General features: G+C 36.8%; 1 protein-coding gene across 3 annotated transcripts in view; it reads right to left on the bottom strand.

Moving 5' to 3' along the window:
• Positions 1 to 1634: 1634 nt before the first annotated feature.
• Positions 1635 to 25942, bottom strand: part of scgn.L (secretagogin, EF-hand calcium binding protein L homeolog) — a 41289-nt gene continuing 16981 nt past the window's right edge. The window contains exons 3-10 of one of the 3 annotated variants that reach the window (XM_041565531.1): positions 20692 to 20781; positions 19467 to 19523; positions 15362 to 15439; positions 13258 to 13313; positions 12212 to 12257; positions 4872 to 4931; positions 4119 to 4187; positions 1635 to 2151 (exon numbers count right to left, since the gene is read on the bottom strand). In XM_041565531.1, the coding sequence (XP_041421465.1) occupies positions 2023 to 2151; positions 4119 to 4187; positions 4872 to 4931; positions 12212 to 12257; positions 13258 to 13313; positions 15362 to 15439; positions 19467 to 19523; positions 20692 to 20781 (585 nt within the window). In that variant the 3' untranslated portion in view covers positions 1635 to 2022. 3 annotated transcript variants of the gene reach the window in all.

Below are 25942 nucleotides of genomic sequence, written 5' to 3'. Positions count from 1 at the left end.
TAGAGAATGGTTGCCATATTATACAGTAACTGTATTTGTTCGCTGTTCTGCTGCTGATCTCAAGACTTATTTTCATATATTCTGTATTCTGCCCAGAATTCTGCATCTGGATTAAATAAATGACTTTCCTTGAGAGCATGGAGAGGAATAAAGTTGCACTATGTATTTGTTTTATTAAACAGCATATTCATATTATGATCATAGATAGACCGATAGTGGCAACATTCAAGCAGATTAATTGGCATTTCATGAAATTTATCCTAGTGTGTGTGCAATGCGGAAAGTACTGTGTGTTGGTGCTATAAAATAAAGCATAATAATAGTGTTAGAGTCATCGGGTGATAATTAACCTGCATGTACCAATTTGTTTGTGTGCTGCATAAGGAAATAGGAACACCCAAACAAAACCCACAAAATACTGGAAAGGTAATGATGATTTATTACTTTTTAAATATATAGTATAGTGACTTCTTTATCTGTACAATGCACTTTTAAAGGAGAAGGAAAATCTTCTTGCACTTGGGGGTGGCAAATGTTAGGCACCCCCAAGTGATTGTATTTTTCGTACCTAAAACCCCGAGCCGGTGCTCCTATCAGCAGAAAACTGCACCGGCCCAGGGTTATACCAGTGGGTTATCCTCTTCTGGCTTTTACTTTCTTCAAATAACCCGGGGCAGACGCATGCGCATTAGAACAAAATAGCTGACTTTTTAGTTAACGTTTGGCTGTTTTGCTCTACTGTGTATGCACAGCCACGCGAAGAAAGAAGAAGCCAGAAGGGAATTGCTCTGTGGTGTTTGCTGGAAGAACCCAGGTCCGGTGCAGTTTTCTGCTGATAGGAGCACCGGCCCGGAGTTTCAGGTAAGTAAATGCAATCACTTGGAGGTGCCTAACATTTGGCACCCCCAAGTGCAAGAAGACTTTCCTTCTCCTTTAATACATTGCAGGAAGATGAGGCATAAAACCCAGGCTTGACTGAATCATACTCCTGCAACTCTAGCACCAAGCCAGTCCTTCTGGTAATGATAGTTTCAGCTCATATACGACGTTATAACATATACGTGATCTATTGTGTGCACAGATGACCTTGTAGGTGTGGTATAGTTCTGTTATGCAGTTAAAGTGATACTGTTGCCCAAAAATATAGATTTTTGAATACAGCTTTTTTTATTTCATTTTATAAAGTTCTAAATAGTGATATTTTTATAGGAAATACATAAAAAGAATAATGCAGTGAAGATGTAGTCTTTCCAAATTTTCCGCATTTATTTAGTCCTGTGAAGATCTCAAAATCATGCTTTGATTTAAACATTGGGTTCTGTATATGATCTCAGAGATAGGAAAAGTTTCAACCATTATATGTTATTGGCAGGGTAACATCTTGCCATGCTGGATACCTTTATTGCTTCTTATAAAGAATCAGATGGAATTCAGCAAATGTTTACCAAAGTGTGCATGTAAGATGGGATAAAGAGAGGCAGCTTATAAGCAAGATGTTGGTCTGTCAGTAAATATAGAGACAACAGACATACATGTGTGTAGGGAGTTTTCTGTGTAACGCCTTTTGTGCAAACAACACTTTAAGATTTTCGTACTAACTTTTGGGGATTTATTAAAAACAAAAATGAACTGGGTTATCTTGCAAAAACAGACATTTTTTATTGCTCCACAAAGAAAGGAAATGTGACAGCAACATAACACATGCACCTTCAGTATTTTGGTACAGTAAGTGGATCACAGTACTCTAAAAGTGTTGCAACATTTACGTACTTCATTTTTACATTTTATGAGCATTTTATTAGAAGGAAAAAAGTTTTGAAATTATACATTTTACAAACACATATTATCTGGACCCTTAAATGGCTTGTCACGTTTTTCTAAACAGTTTTGCAATATTCATGCATATGAATCTGTATGCTTCCATCAATCATCACTGAGACATAGATCATTAGGAGAACATGGCTACTTTTAAACCCTTATGTTCTAACATGAAAGAAGTGGTAATAACAGCCCGAATGGCCATCAGGGGTTTGCTTTTAGACCAAGGCACAGTGCCAGTTCAGACTTCTGGATTTTCCCATCCTTGTTGACATCACAATGGTTTAATAGGATCTGACGGAATTTATCGAGGTCCACACCACTGATGCTTGGCTACGAGTATAAATAAATATGGTAATTTGTTGTTTAAAAAATAAACCTTTGATAAAATGACACTGGGAAAGATAAACGTTATTGTATGTAAACATTTCTTTCCCCACCCTTGACCATGAATAACTGTTCTAGTGGTTCTTTTGTCTTGAATGAAAACCAATGAAGATGGCTTGATTTTTTGATTCAGCAGAGATACATTCTCCTCACACAAACAACTTAAATGTCTATGAAGATTCTCATTTATCCAGGTCATGATATACATTATCTAGTAGAATTCAAAGGCTTCTGGACATTTAGGGGATTATTTATCTCAGTATTTCTAATATCAAACTTTGAACAACTTCGAATTCCCGAATTGACCTTATTTATGAAGAAAAAGGATCGAAAAATAGGCAAACCTCTGAGCTTTCCGAAAACTCAGAAGAGTTTTTTGCGCCGAAACCCCAAAATCATTGGATATCGGTATGTATATCAGCGCAAACGCGGACATTCCCCATTGACTTTTGCAGGACCTCTTGAGCTTTTAGATGCCAGAGTTTCGGATTCTGAGTTTTTAGACTTTAATAAATCTTGAAAATTTTTTACGTTTTTTTGCTCCAAAAACTACGAATTATTTGAGGTTTGGATATTCGGAGCTTGATAAATAACCCTCTTAGAGTTTTTCCTAGAAGACATTTCACCAGTGGCTTCTTCAGTTCAACTGAAGTGGTAGGGAATTCCCCGGCATTTTCTACCCTCAAGGGGGGGGCACTTGGATGAGTGATGAAAGGTTTTCAAGGAAAAACTCTAAGGGGGTTATTTATCAAAGGTTAAATTTTCAAGCTTTGTAAACTTTTTTAAACATCAAATAAATTTGGATGGATTCTGATTAAAAAAAAACTCAAATGTAAAAAATTTGAATCAGTGAAGTCAGGGTGAGCAACCTGAAAACTCAAACTGATTGAGTTTTCGGCAAAAATTTGAATTGTTTTTTGAATTGTTTTAGCAAAACCCACCGATACAATGTCAAACATCATAAAGGCTACAAACATCTTCAAATGGTTCAAGGGACCTCTGCCATTGACTTCTATATGACCTTGACAGGTTTTAGATGGTGTATTTTCTGATTCGAGCTATTTCCAGCTTTGGGGTATAATATATCTCTAAAAATTAAAGTTTTTTTTAAAAACTTACATTTTTCAAGTTTTTATTTTCAAGTTTGGACTGATATAAGCCTCAAAAAAACTATTTGTGGAAAAAACAACTCGACCTTTAATATATCTGCCCCTAAATGTCCAGTTACCTTTGACTTAATTCTACTAAATACTGTGTAAATAACTATTTGTTAAGGTATGGGATCTATTAAATGGAATTATTTGGGACCCAGGGTTTTGCAGATAAGGAGTCTTTCCATAATTTGGATCACCAAAATATACTACCAGGATGGTTTTTGCTACCAATATGGTTTCATTCAATTTAGTTACCATCAAGTACAAGGTGTTCATTAAAGAATACAAGAATTATTTGCTTAAAATGGACTCTATACAAAATGGGTTTCTCGGAGGCCAAACTAAAACCCGGTGAGATGTTTATTATATTTTTTGTTTAAAGGCAATTGCAAAAAGAAACATACAAGACTAAATAAATCTTCTGCATAGTTTTTCATCACAGAGGCAAGGATAAATAATATAAGGAGCATTTTTAAATTATGGACTAAAAAACAACGTTTTCATTTTGATACGACTATTGCTTTTAAACACGTCCAAATATTGGATCAAAGAGTGCTATTTCTGTAAAATCAGTTATTCACATGACTCATGGTAGATTCCCTGCTGGTTTTCGTAAAGGTCACTGGTAACGTCACTGATATTATGCTTTACACCCTGCTGCGGTGCCTGCTTTAAAAAAATGTTCTGCACAGTGGTATGCAATGTTACATGAACTTGTTTCTTTTTAGAACCCTGGCCAGCTGGCTCAGCTCTACTCACCTTCACAAGTTCCATCATATCTTTGACAAATCCGTCCACTTCTGGACCCTCTAATGCTCCTGTTTTACTCTGCAAAATAATCTCTATTAATGACTAGATTTGACAACTGAAAGATTTGGATAGACATTTAAATGAAACCCACAAAAACTGGATGCTCCCAAAATCCCTTAGCTGTTCTCCAGTAAAACCCTGGTTACATTGATGATGATGCACTACCGCTTCATTCACCTGTAAATTGTGGGTATGATATGATAATTGCGCATGAATGATCCCATGTCCTATTAAGTCAAAAGTAGACATCTGCTACTGATTAATATTCTTGACTTTCTGTATTGAGACCCGGCTATAACCTTTCTACTAGAAAAAGACCACGCTGCAGATCATTACAATGGGGCATTAGCAGACAAGAACATTTTTTGAGGGTTGTGAATCTGAAAATAAAATGTGATTATTCTCTTTCAATCCAGTGTTAAACACTAGTGCTGTACTGTAGAGTTCATTAGTAGCATGTGAAAGAACATATTCATATTAAAGTCAAACTGAAAGCCTTTCTTTCACTGCCCAAGTGTAAATACACAATGCATCTAAATGCTGATATGCTCACTTCCATTGACATTACGTAGATAATGATTTGCCACTAATATTCAACAATTCATATATATATCTATGGACTTGTGTAATGTATATATATATATAAATCTATGACATTTATACACACAGAACTACAGATAATAGATGTGATTTGATACGTACAACATCATAGTGCGCAAAGATAGTTTCAAAGTCGCTCTTTCTTTCCTCTTGGCTACTTGCCTAAAAGAGAATCACAGATCAATAGCTACATAAACAGACTGACTGCAAAGTCATCTACACACAGTTTTTAAGTAAAATAATGAATCAATAACGAATACAAAACTTTCCCAGCTTAAGTTTAGTGGCTAGCCTGATCAATACGAAGAACCTAAAATAGTTATAAGACAATAATTTGATGTTAGTTTATCCAGATAATGCCTTTAAGCTTGAAGTAAAAAGTATATCCAAAAATAGCAACTCTGTACTGAAGCTTATGCTTATGATAACTATAATAATGTATGAATTTGCCATAGTTGCATTAGGAATGCATTAATACGGCATTTTCAGGTGGTTTAGAAGAACAGATTACCTGCTATGACTAGTTATTGTATATTTACTACTACTATGGGACCTGTAATGCAGAATGCTTAAAGGGGTTGTTCACCTTTGTAACAAATTGACAAATCTAACAGTTCACATGAATAGAACAAACTTTTCCATAGAAATAGTTAACAGAAAAAGTACAGTTCATGAGATATTCACCTCAGAAGTGTCCCTGTACTAATCCTTCAGTTCCACACAGACCCTGTGCTGGGAGGGGGTCACTGACACCCAAAAACACTACAGTGTTCACTTCCTTTTCCTTATATGACATCACACATTGTACTGGCAGCTAACTTAACTCCTATTGGCTGTGTCTACTGTCATTCTGCCACTGCTTCCTGTGCTGGGGAATTTGAGCAGCATTCAGGTACTGAAGAGAAACTGTTACAAGTTTGTGAGAGGGAGGGGGAGTGTGGGCTGTGTACTGCAGAGACTTCAACTGTGCAGATGGGGGGATCAAGGTGCTTGGGACCAGGAGTTTTCTGGATAATGGATCTTTCCATAATTTGGATCTTCATACCTTAAGTCTACTAGAAAATCATGTAAACATTAAATAAACCCAATAGGCTGGTTTTGCTTCCAATAAGGATTAATTATATCTTAGTTGGGATCAAGTACAAGGTACAGGTATGGCATCTGTTATACAGAATGCTTGCGACCTGGGGTCTTCTGGATAGCAGATCTTTCTGTAATTTGGATCTTAGTACTAGAAAATGGTGTAAACACTAAATAAACCCAATAGGCTGGTTTTGCTTCCAATAAGGATTAATTATATCTTAGTTGGGATCAAGTACAAGCTACTGTTTTATTATTACACAGGAAAAAGAAATAATTTTTAAAAATTTGAATTATTGGATTATAATGGCTACTATGGGAGATGACACTTGTACTTTCCAGAGATATATTTTTTTTTGGGGGGGGGGTCCATGTATTATTTTGTGTATTTACCTCATAAAAAAGGTAAAATATTTTTCTGGTATAGATCCCTATATCATGAAAAATATAACTTTTTCATTTTTTGGTATTTAGAGCTCTAAATCTTGTTCCAGAAGTGGAACACTTAAAAAAGGTATCGTTTTCCTAGGTAAATTACCGCCCCCCCCCCCCCCGTACCTGCCCTCATCACTGCTCTGCCTGTCACTTAGGGCTGCCACCTCACCCTTTTAAAACCAAACACATGAAATCCACAGCCTGCATGGCTAATTAGCAATTCATTTAGATGCGTGATTCATGGATGCACAGAAATCAGTTCAGTCTGCAGCATCTAAATGAATTGCTAATTAGCCATGCAGCCTGTGGATTTCATATGTGTTTGGTTTTAAAAGGGTGAGGTGGCAACCCTACTGTCCCTGCTAGATGTGTAAATTACATACGTTTCTAAGTAAGTCAGTGCTGGTTTTGTTGCAATTTTGTAAATAACTGACATTATGCTTAATGCCAAAGGTTGCCAAACAATGTTGCTCCTTCATTTTCTGCAGTATTTGTCTGCATGGCTGTGTGATTGTTTGTTGCAAGGCAGGTTTGTTTATCTGCTGCGTCTGTTAACCTCTGCCATTACAATTGAGTAATCAACCAATGACCATTCAAATTATGTGACCGGTTACAGTTCACAAGCACCCAATCAATTACTAGGAGGAGGGCAGTATCAACATCCAATAGGAAACAAGTAAGGGCAAAGCCTGGGCATGATGATGTCATCATATAGGAAGTTCTTGGTGTGTCAGGTTCAAAATAGGCCACTCCCATCACTTCAGAAAACTGGTCTGAGAGACAGGAGAAGGGCTGAGTTAATAGGTATAAAAATTAGCTTTACAATGGCATTTTTACTTTTTGTTATGGAAAATGGTTTTTCTAACACATTGAGAGCATTGTTAGTGGTTTCATAAGATTTGTACATTGAAGGTGAACAACCCCTTTAAGGGATACTGTCATGGAAAAACATGTTTTTTCCAAAACACATCAGTTAATAGTGCTGCTCCAGAAGAATTCTGCACTGAAATCCATTTCTCAAAAGAGCAAACAGATTTTTTTTCTATTCAATTTTGAAATCTGACATGGGGCTAGACATTTTGTCAGTTTCCCAGGTGCCCCAGTCATGTGACTTGTGCCTGCACTTTAGGATGGAACTACTTTCTGGCAGGCTGTTTCTCCTACTTAATGTAACTGAATCAGTCTCAGTGGGACTTGGCTTTTACTATTAAGTGCTGTTCTCAGATCTTCCAGGGAGCTGTTATCTTGGGTTAGGGAGCTGCTATCTCATTACCTTCCCGTTACTTTCTTTTGAAAAATGGATTTGAGTGCAGAATATTGCTGGAGCAGCACTATTAACTAATGCGTTTTGAAAAACATGTTTTCCCATGACAGTATCTCTTTGGAACTAGGGCATTCTGGGTAATGGATATTTGTGTAATTTGGATCACCATAACTTAAGTCTACTAAAAAAAATAATTTAAACATTAAATAAACCCAAATGGGTTGGTTTTGCCACCAATAAGCATGAATTATTTTTAAGTTTGGATCAAGTACAAGGTACTATTTTATTATTAAAGAGAAAAAAGAAAACATTTAAAATTTTTTTTTAATTATTTAGATAAAATTGAGTCTATGGGAGATGACCTTCCTGTAATTCAGAGCTTTATGGATAATGGCTTTCCCGATAATGGATCCCATACCTGTACCTGAAATCCCTTTAATTAGTCAAACACAATAAAGGAATAAGAAGAATCTCTCTAAACTGTCCATTGAGAAGACAGGACACGTTACTGGCCTTTCATACTGTATATGTGTGTCACTGGATGAGATACTAAATATAGCTATAGATTATTTTGAAAAAAGCATGGAGAGGAAATCCAACACAATACAAACACATTTCCACAGATGGTCAGTTAGAAACAACTGGCATATTTAGGATTTATATGGCTGGTGTTGAAAAAAGGGACAAATGCACTTCAACAGATTAATATGCAGTTTATCTGCATAACAGTTTTTGGTCCTTTCTTAAAAGGGTCATTAATGCCCTAAACATTTCATTTGAATAAGAATAAACTGCACAGCAAGAGGTCAAATCTAGATTATAATTTTTCTCTCTACCTATCATATAAAGTACATTTTTGTTGGGGTGCCACAATGATGCAACAGGATGGTATGTTGGTTATACAAGGTACATTGATAGATAAGGAATGAATGTTTACTAAGGGACACATTAATCAATGTTCAAATTCAAATTTTTATCGCAATTCAAGTTTATTTGTGCAAAAACTTGCAAACTCAAATCTGAGATTTATTAATATCAAATAACTTGAAAAAGATGCAGAAAAAGATTCAGCATCTAAAAGCTGAAGAGTTCACGTAGACGTCAACAGTGGTAGTCTTATTACAAGTTTTTTTAATATTCTTTTAAAAGATAGCTAAACATTAAAAATGACATGTGGTTTTGCTATGTTCAAGTTTTTTTCCACAATTTTAATCAATTGACTTTTCAGGGTTCATAAATAAGCTCACATTTGACGAAAACCTCACAAATTTACAAATTTGAATTTGATAAATAGGCCTCCCCAGTGAAGTTCTATTTAACATTGAGTTGCGATTTATTCTCAGTTTGGAAAAATGTGGCAATAATTGGGATTTATTAAAGGGATCCTGTCATCGGAAAATATGTTTTTTTCAAAACGCATCAGTTAATAGGGCTACTCCAGCATAATTCTGCACTGAAATCCATTTCTCAAAAGAGCAAACAGATTTTTTTATATTCAATTTTGAAATCTGACATGGGGCTAGACATTTTGTCAATTTCCCAGCTGCCCCTGGTCATGTGACTTGTGCCTGCACTTTAGGAGAGAAATGCTTTCTGGCAGGCTGCTGTTTTTCCTTCTCAATGTAACTGAATGTGCCTCAGTGAGACGTGGGTTTTTACTATTGAGTGCTGTTCTTAGATCTACCAGGCAGCTGTTATCTTGTGTTAGGGAGCTGTTATCTAGTTACCTTCCCATTGTTCTTTTGTTTGGCTGCTGGAGGGAAAAAGGGAGGGGGGGTGACATCACTCTAACTTGCAGTACAGCAGTAAAGAGTGAAGTTTATCAGAGCACAAGTCACATGACTTGGGCAGCTGGGAAATTGACAATATGTCTAGCCACATGTCAGATTTCAAAATTGAATATAAACAAATATGTTTGCTCTTTTGAGAAATGGATTTCAGTGCAGAATTCTGCTGGAGCAGCACTATTAACTGATTCATTTAAAAAAAAAAAAATTCCCCATGACAGTGTCCTTTTTTCCCCTTTTTTAAGAGATTACTGCGTTGGGCTTGAAGCAGCCTGGGATTGAATGCACCCTATAAATATCAAGTAAGTGGTGTGTCGAAGACAAAAGGTTTTTGGACATTGGACTTTAAATCCGGGAAAGAAACAAATGCTGCTTGTCTGAATGAGGCTGCCACGAAATTCAGTTCTAGTGATGTACAATTAGGGTTCTACTGTCATACATTTGTAAAAAGAATTTTGGACATTTATTTAATACAAACCAATGTACCAATCTTTATTTTTATGTGTGTGTGTTGATCTCATCAATCCAGTTATTCTAGTCATATGCCCATAAATTAGTTAATATTTATCTCTAGTATCTAGAAATAGTTTATGGATTTTCTTGAGCAAATATCATTTTGTCTCCAGGAAATACTGCTGGGCTATAAACAGAAAAGGCAGGTATGGATGTTAATAATGAACAAACTCTGTAGTGTGGTGCATATATATAAATAAAGGATAATAATAACTACATCTCCCTTATCAACAGAATACCTGCTGCAGATAACTTTTCTACAGTTTAAATTGTTTCTATTTCTGCACTTAAAAACATGTTTCTAGATGGCCAGGAAAAGACTGAAGTTTCCTGGACTTGAGATCTAAACTAAGCTAGTTTTAACATTCTCAAGAAGGAAAGAAAAAAAGAATGTTAATTCTAAGTAAGTTCTTCATCTTAATCTATTAAATCGATCATTTTGAATCAATTAAATATAGGCTGGGGAGCAGAATACAATAAAATGATGCATTGCACCTGTTTTACACCCTGCCTTCTATGTAGTAAATGAACACTACAGTGCAATTTAAATGCATGCTTTCTATATATTTATAGGTCTATTAATCTTCATGGTTCTTTTCAAATATTCTGTAGATAAAACATTAACTGAACCTTCAGCCAATTTTCTAAGTTGGCTACTGCAGGATTCTGTATTGAATCCATTTTTATTAAATCTGTTCCTTAATAACTAGAGAAGGACATTGAAAAACAAGGTGGCTGCTTTTAATAATGACACAAAATCATGCTGAACAATTGAATCCAAATAGGGTGTATAACCCTTGCAGGGGACACTGAAAAAAATGGTCATATGGGCAGCTAAGAATTTATATGTGAGGCTATGTAATTGGGATTAAAAGATATTCAGACCATTTATACTTTATAACAGTGCTGTCCAACTTCTGTGGTTCCGAGGGCTGGAATTTTTCTGGCCTATGTGATGGAGGGATGATAATGCAAGCCAGAGCTGTCCACTCCATGTTTGTAAACCACACCCACTTTAAACCACATTAATGGTGGTAGCACGCCAAAAAATCAAATGGTTAGTGCTCACTGCAGGGATATCACTTATCCCTCATATGTGAGAAATTTAAGTCATGTTAAAAGATACCCTTAAATCCATATGCCTCCTCCTCCCCTGGGGATAACACAGCACCCCCCAAAAACCTTAGGGGCCCCTAACAACAAACCCTACCAGACTCATGTCCCACAGGGAGCATAGGGCAGGCAGAGTATGGCACACATAGGGAACATAGGGAAGGCAGAGTATGGCACACACGGGGGACATAGGGAAGGCAGAGTATGGCACACACAGGGGACACAGGGCAGGCAGAGTATGGCACACACAGGGAGCATAGGGCAGGCAGAGTATGGCACACACAGGGAGCATAGGGCAGGTAGAGTATTGCACACACAGGGGACATAGGGCAAGCAGAGTATGGCAAACCCGGATCATAGGGAAGGCAGAGTATGGCACACACATGGAGCATGGAGCAGGCAGAGTATGGCACATACATGGCACACATAGGGAGCATAGGGAAGGCAGAGTATGGCACACACAGGGGACATAGGGAAGGCGGAGTATGGCACATACATGGAGCATAGGGCAGGCAGAGTATGGCACATACATGGAGCATAGGAAGCAGAATACAGAGGAATACCTAGAAGAGCCACTCTAATATGAACAGTTCCTACTGTGCTACATACAGTGACACAATGCTGGTGCCCCTCCAGTAGTTTGTATGATCTGTGAACAGGTGAACAATGTGGGCACTGAGATGTGAACTGTACAGAGCTTTAGGGATGTGAACACTACAGTTGTAAACAATGCATGGGCCAGTCATTATCAATACTGATACAAGTAAGCAAGTCACAGCAGGCAGACTTTCATGTGGGGGACACACAACGGGAGAGGGTGTCACAGACCAGATGAGGCACACGGGCCGCTAGTTGGACAGCACTGCCTTATAATATTACACAGTATTACTTTGCTTGCATTCAGTTGTTGTTTCATGTATTTGCATTAACTTGCCATAAACTGATTTACAAACAGACTTACAAACACAGTTCTGTAACTTGCACAGCAGCAATGGCCAATAACAACCAATCAGCCGTTATTTTTCAATAGTCTACAAGTTAGAGAATGAAAGTAAAGACCTGAGTTCATATGGCTTGTGCAGGTTAACCCCTGGGGGCTGATTTATTCATTTTCTGGATTGCGGTTTCTCCTTGATTAAAAAACCAGCACTATATTTTCTATAGTAACCTTGTGTTTTCAACAGTACTAATCTGTTACTATGTTCTGTTGCAGGTTTGCTACTTATCTATTGATGTTTCATACTACTCACATCCATTTTGAATTGAAGAAGGAAATTTTCTTGCAGAGCCAGGATCCTTAAAGAGAAATAAAATAATACACATTATGATTATTCTGAGCTCTCTAATTTATATGGAACTCATCTATTATATATAATGGCTCATAAATGAATGGACTAAAAATTGCATGTGCATTATAGCCATTTATAAAAGGTTCTTGTTATCATACATGCTCCTTGCACTATTTGCAGGGGCTGTTTATTAGTGATGAGCGAATCGAAAAATTTGAAAACTTCGCAAAACGCATTAAAGTCAATGGGCATAAACAATTTTTTACGCATGCGCCAATTTTTCTAACTCCGAATGCATTAAAGTCAATGGCTGTTTTTTCTTGTGGAAACTTTTTTGTTTTGACAACTTTTTTGTCCAAATGCATTAAAGTGAATGAGCATTTTTCTTATGGCAACTTTTTTGTCCAGATACATTAAAGTCAATGAGCATTATTTTCTTATGGCGACTTTTTTTGTCCAAATACATTAAAGTCAATGGGTGTTTTTCTTATGGAGACTTTTTTGTCTTGGCGACATTTTTGTCGTTGCAATTTTTTTTTTTTTGCAGCTAATTTTTCCGTGGTAAATTTTTGCCGCAGTTTCACAAAGTTTATACTGAGATATTTCTTTAAATACTGTCATATTTTTCCCATTACATTTACAGTTCCCTGTAAAATAGAAGGTCATATTTTAACACTTTTACATATACATTCACAATGCAAAATGACAAGATTACCAGCAACAAGAAGCATTCAGTCTGCAGCTGTAAGAGCATATTCACTCTCAACAATACACTGCCACAATTATCTTTTTCTCCATACAAAACAAGAGCTGGGCCATTAACCTTTAATAAAGTTTATTGTTCTCCCTGGCTACCTACTAGTGCTGACGCAGATACACTGTATAATCCATAAAGAAAACATAACAAAAGCCTTGTAAAATATGTCTACGAAGGTTTTCATTCATCAGGTCAGGTCAGGTCATGGTATATCTCGTATTTTGCTAGATATACCTTGTAAAATACATACTTTGCCAAGTCATTCAGGTCTAGCCGTCCATCTTTATTTCTGTTGAACAGTTTCATCTGTAATTAGAAAAAGGTGAAAACCGTTATTGGTAGTGTTAATGACTTCCAAATACTGGTTGATTGTAATGATGGAATTCAAAAATGTACTAAAGCTTATATAGAAAATGTATTGATTCCTCATAATAATTTGGTTTTGCTAGTTGTACATTTAAAGGGGTTGTTTGACTTTAAATTAGCTTTCAGTATGATGTAGAGAGTGATGTGATGATACAATTTGCAATTGGTTTTCATTATTTATTTTTTGAGTTATTTAGTAGCTCTCCAGTTTTCAGCTTCAGGAATCTGGTTGCTAGGGGTCATATTATTCTAACAACCATTGAGTTCACCATGCAAAACATTATTTCAGCTGTTTGAGAAAATCATAAGTTACCCTCCTCACCATTTACGCCTAGTTTAATTATAAAAAGTAAATAAGCGATCTGATTGTCAGGCATCAGTTGTCTTTAAACTGTTTATAATTATTATTAAAGGAACAGTTCAGTGTAAAAATAAAAACTGTGTTAATGGATAGGTTGTGCAAAATAAAAAATGACAAGATTACCAGCAACAAGAAGCATTCAGTCTGCAGCTGTAAGAGCATATTCACTCTCAACAATACACTGCCACAATTATCGGAATGTGGTGTTCTTCTTCCACCATGCAAAGCTCTTTTGTTATGACCAAATAAGTCTCATCAGTCCAAAGCACTTTGTTCCAAAATGACTGTTGCTTGTCTATATGAGCTTTTGCATACAACAAGCAACTCTGTTTGTGGTGTGAGTGCAGAAAGGGCTTCTCATCACCCTGCCATACAGATGTTCTTTGTGCAATTGTAGAAAGATGTACAGATACACCATCTGCAGCAAGATGTTCTTGCAGGTCTTTGGAGGTGATCTTTGGGTTGTCTGTAACCATTCTCACAATCCTCCACATATGCCGCTCCTGTATTTTTTCTTGGCCTGCCAGACCTGGTTTTACAGCAACTGTGCCTGTGGCCTTCCATTTCCTGATTACATTCCTTACAGTTGAAACAGTCTAAACCTCTGATATAGCTTTTAGTAGCCTTGCCCTAAACCATGAAATGGAACAATCTTTGTTTTCAGATCTTTTGAGAGTTGCTTTGAGGATCCCATGCTGTCACTCTTTAGAGGAGAGTCAAACAGAAGCACAACTTGCAATTGGCCACCTTAAATACCTTTTCTCATGATTGAACACACCTGCCTATGAAGTTCAAGGCTTAACAAGCTAATCCAACCAATTTGGTGTTGCCAGTAACCAGTATTGAACAGTGCATTCAAATTAGCAAAATTACAAGGGTACCCACATTTTTGCACAGCCAGTTTTTCACATTTGATTTAATTTCATACATCTGAATTCTGCTTCACTAAACATCTCTGTTCAGAAAACACCCCAGTACTCAGATGTTCCTGGGAAATGAAGACATACCACTGTAATCTTTTCTTGTTGTGGAGTGGAGTCAATTATTATGCAGGCCGAAAGAGGTTCCCAAACTTTTTCATATGACTGTATGTATCTGACTATCCTAGTTCTCTTCTTTTTGACTTGAACCATTTGGATCTTGCCTTTGGTCTTTGGCACATTCATGCTGCCTATGCATCTCAACAGAGAGTGAATGCAGTTGGCTTCCCCTACCTCCCCTACCTATGCAAATAGGCTTTCCCCCCAAAATCTCACCCAAATAAACCCCTGCTACTGTGTCAGGCCTCCCTGTAGAGGCAGCATGGAGACTTTCTGGGATGGAGCTTGCAAAATGGGGGGGTGCTTCTAAATTAGGGTTAGCGGGTAACTGGGAATGTGTTGAATAAATGTGTTCTGGTTTTCCACTCTGGTAAGCCCCACTATGAGCATGATTGTTATATTTACATTGGTATCACAATCACCATTGTAACAGGTTTTACAGGTAGTACAGTCACCATATCTTTATAAATCACAAACACTATAACACTACAGCTTTGCAAACTTAAATATATTAAACACCATCACCTTTAACATGAACATATATATCAGCACACAGAAACATAAAGGTCACAATAGTTGCTACTTGCCATGGTGTCTGTATATTCATCCAGCTTGTCACCTGTAATATGTTTCTTGTGCTGTAAGAACAGATCTTGCAAGAAATTCTGAAAAACATGCAAAACTCACAAGTATTTCCTTATTTATCTTTTTATACATGCTGTAATACATTTAAATGTCTTTTTGATATTTTCAGCCTTATAAAATGTAAGAGTAGTCTTTAATGTAGAGTCTACATTAAAGAGGTGAATAATCCTGCCCAGCCTGCAGCCAGGCCTGGGAACCACTAGTTCCTTTACTGAACAGTGTATTCATAAAAAATCCATGAATAAAACTTCACTTTGCTATTAGGCACCTCTACTCATAAATCATTCCTTATATCAAATAGGGCAGCTAAAAGGGAGTACAGGTATAGGATCCCTTATCCGGAAACCCATTATCTAGAAAACTCCGAATTATGGAAAGGCCTTCTCCCATAGACCCCATTTTATGTAAATAATCAAAATTTTTAAAAATTATTTCCTTTTTCTCTGTAGTAATAAAACAGTACATTAATCCAAACTAATATATAATTAATCCTTATTGGATGCAATACCATATTATTGGGTTTATTTAATGTTTACATGATTTTCTAGTAGACTTAAGGCATGAAGATCCAAACTACGGAAAGATCCGTTATCCGTAAAACCCCAGGTCCCGAGCATTCTGGATAAAAGGTCCCATACCTGTACTAGAATATGAGAAGAGTCTAATTTGCTTTTCCCCATGAAGAAGTGTTAGAGCACCAAGGGGTTAAAGAAAGGGCCTCTGCAAGCTGAAATGACCTGTAAGTTAGGGGACAGATAGTAGGCAAAAGGGGGGACGTCTACAAGCCTCCCTATGCCCACCTTGAATAGAGTGCTGCTATTTGTAGGCATTAGGGATCGGCAAATATTTTCACCTTTTTTCGCCGTGGAAATTACGCCTATAGACTTGTATGGCGTTGTGCGGTCAAAAAAAAGACGCGCAGCAAATTTTTTTTGACTCTCGTCTTTTTTTTGCCGCCCATAGACTCTAATGGCCATTGCCGACATTTCGCCGGCGGTGAATTTTTGGGGAAACTAAACGTTTCAAATTTGCCCATCCCTATTCATGGGGGCAGTTGCTGGAGCACAGAGGCCACTTATAATACAGAAATAAAGGATGACAGTGTGCAAAAAATGTCTTTTGAGTTGCACACCACCTTTCTTGCTGTAAATGTAAAGCCCTTTTAATTCTTTTTAATTCTTTACATTAAATCTACATGCAAAATCTTTCATATTTTAAAATATTCAAAGAATTGACTCACTCTTTGCAAGGAAATCATATTCTTGTTCCAAACTAATATCTCCATTAATAGAAGCAAAATAAATCTAAAAATATGTAACTATTTGTAGTTTGTGGCGTGTCTCCTCAAAAAAAAAAAAGCATAGACACATAGTAAGTTAGGTTGAAAAAAGACACACATCCATTAAGTTCAGTCTTTTATGTCTATATATAACCTACATAACTGCCAGTTGATCCAGAGGAAGTCAAAAAACTCATTTGAAGAATCTCCAATTTGCCTCAGATTGGGAAGAAATCCTTCCTGACTACAAGATGGAATTTAGACCAGTACCTAGATTAACTTGTTCTATGAGCTATCTCCCATAACCCAGCATCTGCTAAAAAGCCATCCAACCCCTTCTTAAAGCTATCTAATGTATCATCATAATACACTCAGTATTTGTTTTTCTGTAATCAAATCATCTGGGGATTTTCTAGAAAGGCATTTGGGAGTCTGAATTTTAAGATCATTAGAATATACTTTATACATTAAACTATGCTATGGTAAAGTGAATAAACGCAATAGTGACATTTATATATACAGGTGTGGGATCCATTATCTGGAAACCCATTATCCAGAAAGCTCTGAATTAAGGAAGGGACATCTCCCATAGACTCCATTTTAATTGAATAATTTGATATAGGCAATTCTTTTTGAAAATTAGAATTATTTGATTACAATTAAGTCTATGGGAGATGAGCTTCCTTGATAATGGGTTTCTGGCTAATGGATCCCACACCTGTATAAGGAATGGCCTAGGAAACAGACAAAAGGAACATTATATTGATTCAGAAATGGCTCTGTTGCACGTTGTTCCACATCCTTCCTCCAAGCCCGTTGAACTCCATTTATTTTCATTTGCTAATGGTTTCTAACAAACAGTGCACAAAGCAAACAGTAATGGGTCCTTTGGGCAATGTGCTTCTATTCCAAACAAACACATTTATTGTAATTATTAGGGATGTATTATGTTATACAGTATGGTAATGCAGTGTAACTTGATTAACCATTACATGACCTGCTCTAGATCAAATATATTGATACAGATGCTGCACATACCCTGATTAGAATACATTGAAAATATGTATCTTGGTGCTGGCTGCACAAAACACACATTCACAGGGGATTCAGTGACTGTACTGGACTCTCTTAGAACAATTAGTTTGGTAATCATATGATTATAATTCTGGTTTTCATTGCTGTGTCTTGATTTTGTATACGTACATTTTAATGGCTCATTTACAAAGGCAACTACAAATTGCTAAAATGAAGACTAAATTGAATACAGAGTAATGCCTGCCCTATGTACCCTATGGCAGAAGGTAAAGGACAGGGCTGGAAATTAGGGGTAGGCAGAAGAGACGAGGGGGATGATGGACAAATACCCTTTCTGTCTACCTGCCCCTTGTTTAGGCTCCTAATGAAATGCCAGATGGGCCTTTGCTGATCACACTGCCCCCTGCTCATCTCTCTCTCTCGTGTGCAAGTGGGGACAGGGTTTGATTTGCAGTTTGTTTTGGGCATGCCTTCTTCTTGGCCTGGCACTGAGCCTATTGTCCCTAACACTGCTCTCTGAGTCCGGTGCTTGGTGTACGGTACAATATTCTCCAGAGCACATGTTAACAGTAAGGGGCACATTTAGTAAGGGTCGACGTGAATTCGAAGTGAACATATTCGAACTGAAAAACTTTGAATTTCGAAGTAATTTTTGGGTACTTCGACCATCGAATAGGCCAAATTCAACTTCGACTTCGATTCGAAGATAAAATGCTTCAACTATTCGACCATTCGATAATCGAAGTACTGTCTCTTTAAAAAACTTTGACTTCGACACTTAGCCACCTTAAACTTGCCGAATAGCCTATGGGGACCTCCTAGAACCTATAGCCAACATTTGGCTACGTTTTTAGCAGTCGAAATAGTACGATTAAATTGTTCGAACCGTTCGATTCGAAGTATAATCGTACGATTGTAGTACGATCGTATGATCTCAAAAATCCTACGAATTCGACATCGAATGTCAAATTAGCCTATTGGATGGTCGAATTTCAACGTTTTTTGCACTTCGAAATTCGACCCTTGATAAATCTGCCCCTAAGTGAACACTAATAGGCGTGCTCTTGTGCCCCTAAACACGCTAGCACTTGCACTCTGGGAATCACTAAATTACCCCTGTTAACAGTTATAGTTTTTATTACCATTATTTACAGCACTGTAGCAACTAATATGTACTATTAGTGGCTACAGTGCTGGATGCAAATATATGTGCAAATCTGTGCATCTCAAAATGACATATGTATATATATTGCAGATATTAATGTTACTGGGGCACAGGGTTTAGTACAATAAGGTGCACGGAAGCACAAGACTTTACACCTGCCCCTTATAAATCATGGCTATGTGTACTACTTTTTTAATTCTGATTAGATTGCCTACAACTAAAAGGTGTTAAAGTAAATGCCCATATCCTGCCAACAAAACAGATGCAGATGCAACTTAAGGTTTTATTTACAAACAGTTTTGCATAGGGATGCACAGAATCCAGGAATCAATTCAGGATTTGGCCATGATTCTGCCTTTTTCAGCAGGATTATGATTAAGACAAAGTGCTTCAAAAAAGAACCAAATCCTAAAAATCACATGACTGTCACACAAACAAGGAAGTTAATCATTTTTGCTTATGCACATCCAGTTCCCTTACTTTTCTTACAGCTAATGAAATATTTCTAGTTTGACAGGTTCGGTGGCCATGGCCTGTTGTTATTTATACTGGCACATTACAATCTTACCCTGAGTTCAACTGCTGAGATAAATCCACTGCTATCCTCATCAAATTTCCTCCAAATCTGGAAAATGAGACATTTTCATTTGTTAATAGACTATAATAGACAATAATATTTAATTAATTTATATTAATAGGGAACGCAATGTTCTTTTACCGAAAAGACTGATACTTTGTCTTATTTAAACCTTCGTGTGAAATGAAATCTAAATGTGTTTATTTCAATTCACATTGATTTATTCTACAGCACACCTTCTAGAGATGTGTGTCAGTTTAATATAATTTTACATGTTGGAATAATGCCTTTGGACTCTTCAAGGTCTTTTACAAAGCACCACTGAATAATGGTTACAAATACATTATGGTATATTAGTTGACCCTAGGAACTCATGGATGATCTCAAGCCGACTAACAATCCAGATACATTTGCTTGTTCAAACCAGAATATCCTTGAATCCTGTAAGTATCCTGTAAGTACTCAATTGAACTATGTGCTTTATATTTTATAACTAGTTGTAGACTAATCAAGGCTACTATGTCATAAGTTCCCATTAGAAACTGCACTAATGCAAATTAACTCTATGTTAAGACATCATTCCAATAAGCACAACACACCAAGCAAGACTAGAACAACAGAATTCCAGTGCAATTATGGGACCTGTTATCCAGAATGCTTGAGACCTATGGTTTTCCAGATAAGTTGTCTTTCTGTAATTTGGATCTCCATAACTTAAGTCAAATAGAAAATAATTTAAACATTATTTAAAGCCAATGGGATTGTTTTACCTCCAATAAGGATTAATTATATTTTACAGTATTTGGGATCCAGTACAAGGTATTGTTTTCTCATTACAGAGAAAAAGGAAATCGTTTTCTAAAATGGGAATTATTCGATTAAAATGGAGTCTATGGGAAATCACCTTCCTGTTTCCGGATAACTGATCCCACATCTGTACCCCCATCTGTGTTCCCTGTATTTTGCACAATTCATCAGGGCAGGCTGGACCAGTGTACTAGTGCTACATTCAAGTTGGAAAAAAGCTGTTAGCAAGTACTTGTTAATTTTTGGCCTAAATGTTCCAAACTACTGTTAATCCTATACCAAAAATGTATACTGTATGTACTGTATTTTTAGCTGTCCTTGTGAAACAAGGTGTTATAGTAGGTGAAGCATGAAAGGAGAACAATTCAGACCAATAGGAAATAAGCCTTTATTGCTGTTTTGCCCATACCCGCATGAACTCCACGCTGTTATCCAATGGAGTTTCTCGGCGAAACAGCAACAGAAAATTTTCATCTTCAGGCAGAATCATGTTTGCAAGCTGGATAATAAAAAAAGCATAACAAAATAAAAAATCAGCAGAGGAAAGTAGTTCTGTTTATTTGATGACAAAGCTTAATGACATGGCTTTACATACACATACAGCTGCACCTCCTAACACTCGTGTTGGTTTCATTCTCTTCTATTTTAAAAAGGCTATTACCTGCAAATAACACAATTACAAGTAAAAAAAAATCCCCTGAATTCATAATGTATCTCTGTTCATGAGATATTATGTTAATGAAGAGTTCCATGTTCATCTATAGGGGTTAAGTTTAGGGGGTTAAGTTTTTTTATTGAAAAGGTCATGAAAGATCTAGGTGACTTCTAATATTTTTAGATATTACGATTACATTCTTTTTTTATTATTATACAAGTGTCAGTGAGTCATGTGACACAAACAACAGCACTAAGCATTTGTAATGCTATCATACACAGGATATGTATATGACAAGAGCTATAATAGAATAATAATTAGAAGAAGAAGAATATGTCCTTCTTAATAGTACTTAGTGATTTCATTTGAGTCAGATGACCCACTATAACAAGAAATATAATCTCCAATAGAAGTCACCTTGCAGTTCCAACGCCTGAATAAGAACAGTCAGCCTGTAGGCTTGTGCCTTTGGTGACTTTGGGGTCTTATAATATAATTATATTTAACATTATTTTATTATTACTTCAGGTCCTGTTCCAGTTCTTAGTTCAAGTGAAATATATTAATAATTCACAAAATGATAAAGACATGAAATGAAGACCAATTGAGCACTGCTGATGCCGTACTTCCCTTTTCCTCCTTCTTCTTTTATTTAGAGTACCAGTATTTTCAGTTTAACTCCAATACATTATTGTTCTGATAGATTTTTGTGATTTCAAAATGGTAACCAAAATGCATAAAATGGAGCCTGAACAATTTCAGCCAAAAAATACAAAAAAAAAGTTATTCATGAAACTGGAGAAAGGCCTTTTTCAATCTGAGTTCTTTTTAAAGTAGTTTTAATGCATGAATATGTCTTATTCAAGATATATTTTACTATGTCTTTGCAAATAAGCCCCTTCATTTGTTCATGCTGCAAGAACAACACAGATAAACACATCCCACTGAGCTGACACAGACAACGCTAGAGGGACATTCACATGGCTTTGGCTATCAGGGCATGCCTCTAGGTTTATTACTTTCATGCCTTATCTTTATAGTAAGTGGATAAATTAAAATAAAATAGTGCCAAGACTTAATATGTTGATGACCAAGCTGAATGTGGCGGGCTGGCTATTTCACTATGCCTCGAGTTTAGAGGAACAAGCCATGCTGGAGAGACCCAGAATGCAGATTAAAAGGGACTGTAACATGAGATAACAAGAAGGGAAGGTGCCTCAGTGTCCTTGAAGGCTGCAGCACTTTGCATTCAATGATAACCACTCTGCTATTTTTGTCACTTACTGAATTGCGGATCTCTCAGATCTCTCCTATACATTCCTGACACAAAAATATTCTTCTCTTTTAGCCAAGCAGGAACAAACATTTCCATTCTGCTCTGACAGCAACAGGACAGAGTTAAGATTTGTAAAATGCAAATGAGCGGCGCTAAACATGATAAAAACTAACCGAGGCTGCATTCTCAAACATGCCGTATAGACTATTACATTGCAGGTCAGGAAAAGGCTCCTCAGAGAGACAGGAAATGTTTTACATGTCAAATGTGTAATGTGAATCCTATGGCAGGAGTTGGGCATTCTATCCCCATGGGGTAAACACACACTACAGCTAGCTTGAATGCTCTACTGAATAAAGGACAAACGTACCAGAACCCTGGTCTTTTTGACAGATTCATGATACTGTGTGTTTTTCGTTTGTCCTTATCATATGTAACACTGACAGAAAGAAAATATTTCCTGATGTATTTGCCCGTTTTAGTGAGGGAAGAGCAGACATACTTTGCATGCACTTTATTTTTTCTACTTTATTTTTTCACAATCTTCTATCATTTATATGCCAAGAGCTTTTATTGCTTTTTGCACTGCGCTAATGAATGGCTACGTTTAATGGATCTGACATTGTAAAACAACAAAATTAATTATTTAATATGTTCTACTCTGCCCCCTAGGAAAATATTAAGATCTGGCTGAGACAACTGTGTGGTTCGTGGCAACATAGGAGTCATAGATTCTGTCATAATTTTTATGGTGTCATTTTTATTTGTAAATTACATTGTTAACACTACACATAATTCACTCATATAACATTTTAATTCCTGAACCAACAAGTGTATTTTTTAGCTGTAATATTGGTGTGTAAGCAGCCACCTCAGGTCATGTGCTTTCAGAAAGAGCCAGTACTTCATGATGGAACTGCTTTCAGACAGACTATTGTTTCTTCTACTCGATGTAACTGAGTAACTGGTTTTTACTATTGATTGCTATTCTACTATGTACCAGGGAGCTGATACCTTGTGCCAGGGAGCTGTTATCTGGTTACTTTCCCATTGTTCTGTTGATGGGCTGCTTGAGGGAAAGGGAAGGCGGTGACATCACTTGCAGTAAAAAGCCACTGAAGTTTATCAGAGCACAAGTCACATGACTGAGGGCACCTGGGAAACTGAAAACATGTCTAGCCCCATGTCAGATTCCAAAATTAAATACTAAAAAAATCTGTTTGCTCTTTTAAAAAAACAGATTTCAGTGCAGAATTCTGCTGGAGCAGCACTATTAACTGATACGTTTTGTAAAAAACATGTTTTCCCGTGATAGTATCCCTTTATGCAGGAGTTAGTTCAAGTAAGTCAATTTAGATTGATTTCAATGGCATGATTTGGGTTCTAAGTTGTAAACTGATGCATATGTGGAGATTCATGCTCTGAAAATCACATGATTTAGATGGAATCAAGACTCATTAATAATGATTTAATCATTTGCTATTGGTGATTTTACATTTTAAATCTGAATGCTTGAAACAACTGGAACCCAGGTCTGTGCTGACTTCCAGCATCTCTTCTCAACTGTAATAAATCTTAGCTTTCAACATCACCCAGAAATCATATGCCAATCACGTGTTTTTTCATCCCACAAAGGAAGTTGCATTTTTTCCCACTTGCTGCCAAGTGGATTTTACTAGTCCTTTCTTACTGTAATTTGCATATGCAAATACGGATTCTGTTTTGGGAATCCTTGAGGAAAGATTTGGGATTCGCCCAAAGTCGCCTTTGGTAATTTTAAGCTTGATATTTGCCACCTTATTTACATTTAGGGGCCTATTTGTCATTTTGTGTAGAATTACACTAGAAAAATGGTGTAAAGAGTAATGTAAAATAAATGGTGTATTTATATATCGCCATATTTATAGTGTAATACATTACAGTCAACAGGGAACATTTCAGGCAGCAAGTAAAGTCTGGTGTTAAAACACTGCATTTTTACACAGTGTGGTGTATTTAATCACCATTTTTTTGTACAGTTTGATAATAGACCCCTTATTATATGTACATTCAATCTCATGTGCTATTCAGATGATCAATTTGATAATTCTCTGGATCCCGTTCTCAGACTCAAAACTATAGGCCAGTTAGTCTGCAAAGTAGTAGGAAAGCTTTTCGAAGTGTTAATAAATGATAAGATACTGGACTTCATAGCAAATAACAATACTATGAGTTTGTGCCAGCATGGTTTTATGTGTAATAGATCTTGCCAGACTAACTTAATTTCTTTTTATGAGAAGGTAAGTAGGGACCTCGATTCTGGGATGGCAGTGGATGTGATTTACTTAGACTTTGCTAAAACTGGTTAAATTTAGGAATGTTGGCCTGGAAGTATTTGTACCTGGATAGCGAACTGGCTAAAAGATAGACTAAAAAGAGTGGTGGTACATGGAACATTTTCTAATTGGACCAGTGTTGTTAGTGGTGTACCGCAGGGCTCTGTACTAGGTCCCTTGCTTTTCAACTTGTTTATTAATGACCTGGAGGTGGGCATTGAAAGTACTGTTTCTATTTTTGCAGATGATACTAAATTGTGCAGAACTATAGGTTCCATGCAGGATGCTGCCACTTTGCAGAGTGATTTGTCTAAGTTGGAAAACTGGGCAGCAAACTGGAAAATAAGGTTCACTGTTGATAAATGCAAGGTTATGCACTTTGGCAAAAATAATATAAATGTAAGTTATACACTAAATGGCAGTGTGTTGGGAGTTTCCTTAAATGAGAAGGATCTAGGGGTTTTTGTAGATAACACGTTGTCTAATTCTGGGCAGTGTCATTCTGTGGCTACTAAAGCAAATAAAGTTCTGTCTTGCATAAAAAAGGGCATTAACTCAAGGGATGAAAACATAATTATGCCTCTTTATAGGTCCCTGGTGAGGCCTCATCTGGAGTATGCAGTGCAGTTTTGGACTCCAGTCCTTAAGAGGGATATAAATGAGCTGGAGAGAGTGCAAAGACGTGCAACTAAACTGGTTACAGGGATGGAAGACTTGAATTATGAGGGTAGACTGTCAAGGTTGGGGTTGTTTTCTCTAGAAAAAAGGCGCTTGTGAGGGGACATGATTACACTTTACAAGTACATTAGAGGACATTATAGACAAATAGTAGGGGACCTTTTTACCCATAAAGAGGATCACCATACCAGAGGCCACCCCTTTAGACTAGAAGAAAAGAACTTTCATTTTAAGCAACGTAGGGGGTTCTTCACAGTCAGGACAGTGAGGTTATGGAATGCACTGCCGGGTGATGTTGTGACGGCTGATTCAGTTAATGCCTTTAAGAATGGCTTGGATGGAAGTATGGAATCGCTGCTTTCAGTACTTACTTTAAAGGGGTTGTTCACCTTCCAAACCCTTTTTTTCAGATTATTCCCCAGCAATAAAGACTTGTTTTAAATTACTTTCCATTATTTACTTTTTTACTGTTTTTCCAAAATCTAAGTTTAAAGGTGAATGTTCATGTCTCTGGTGTTTGAGTCTGGCAGCTCAGTGATTCAGGTGCAGACTATAAACTGTTACAATTATGCAACATTAAGTTGATACATTTCTCAGCAGCATCTTTGGAATATTAGCAACTTTTGTATCAATTCTAACAGCTGCCTGTAATGAAACCCAGAGATTCAGCTCAGCCGGGACAAAGATGAGTAATGTATCAACTAAATGTATCAATTTATAACAGTTTACAGGGTCG

The sequence above is a fragment of the Xenopus laevis genome, chromosome 6L, assembly GCF_017654675.1.
Source record: "Xenopus laevis strain J_2021 chromosome 6L, Xenopus_laevis_v10.1, whole genome shotgun sequence".
In the NCBI taxonomy this organism is placed as follows: domain Eukaryota; kingdom Metazoa; phylum Chordata; class Amphibia; order Anura; family Pipidae; genus Xenopus; species Xenopus laevis.
This window is presented reverse-complemented; position numbering and strand designations above follow the sequence as displayed.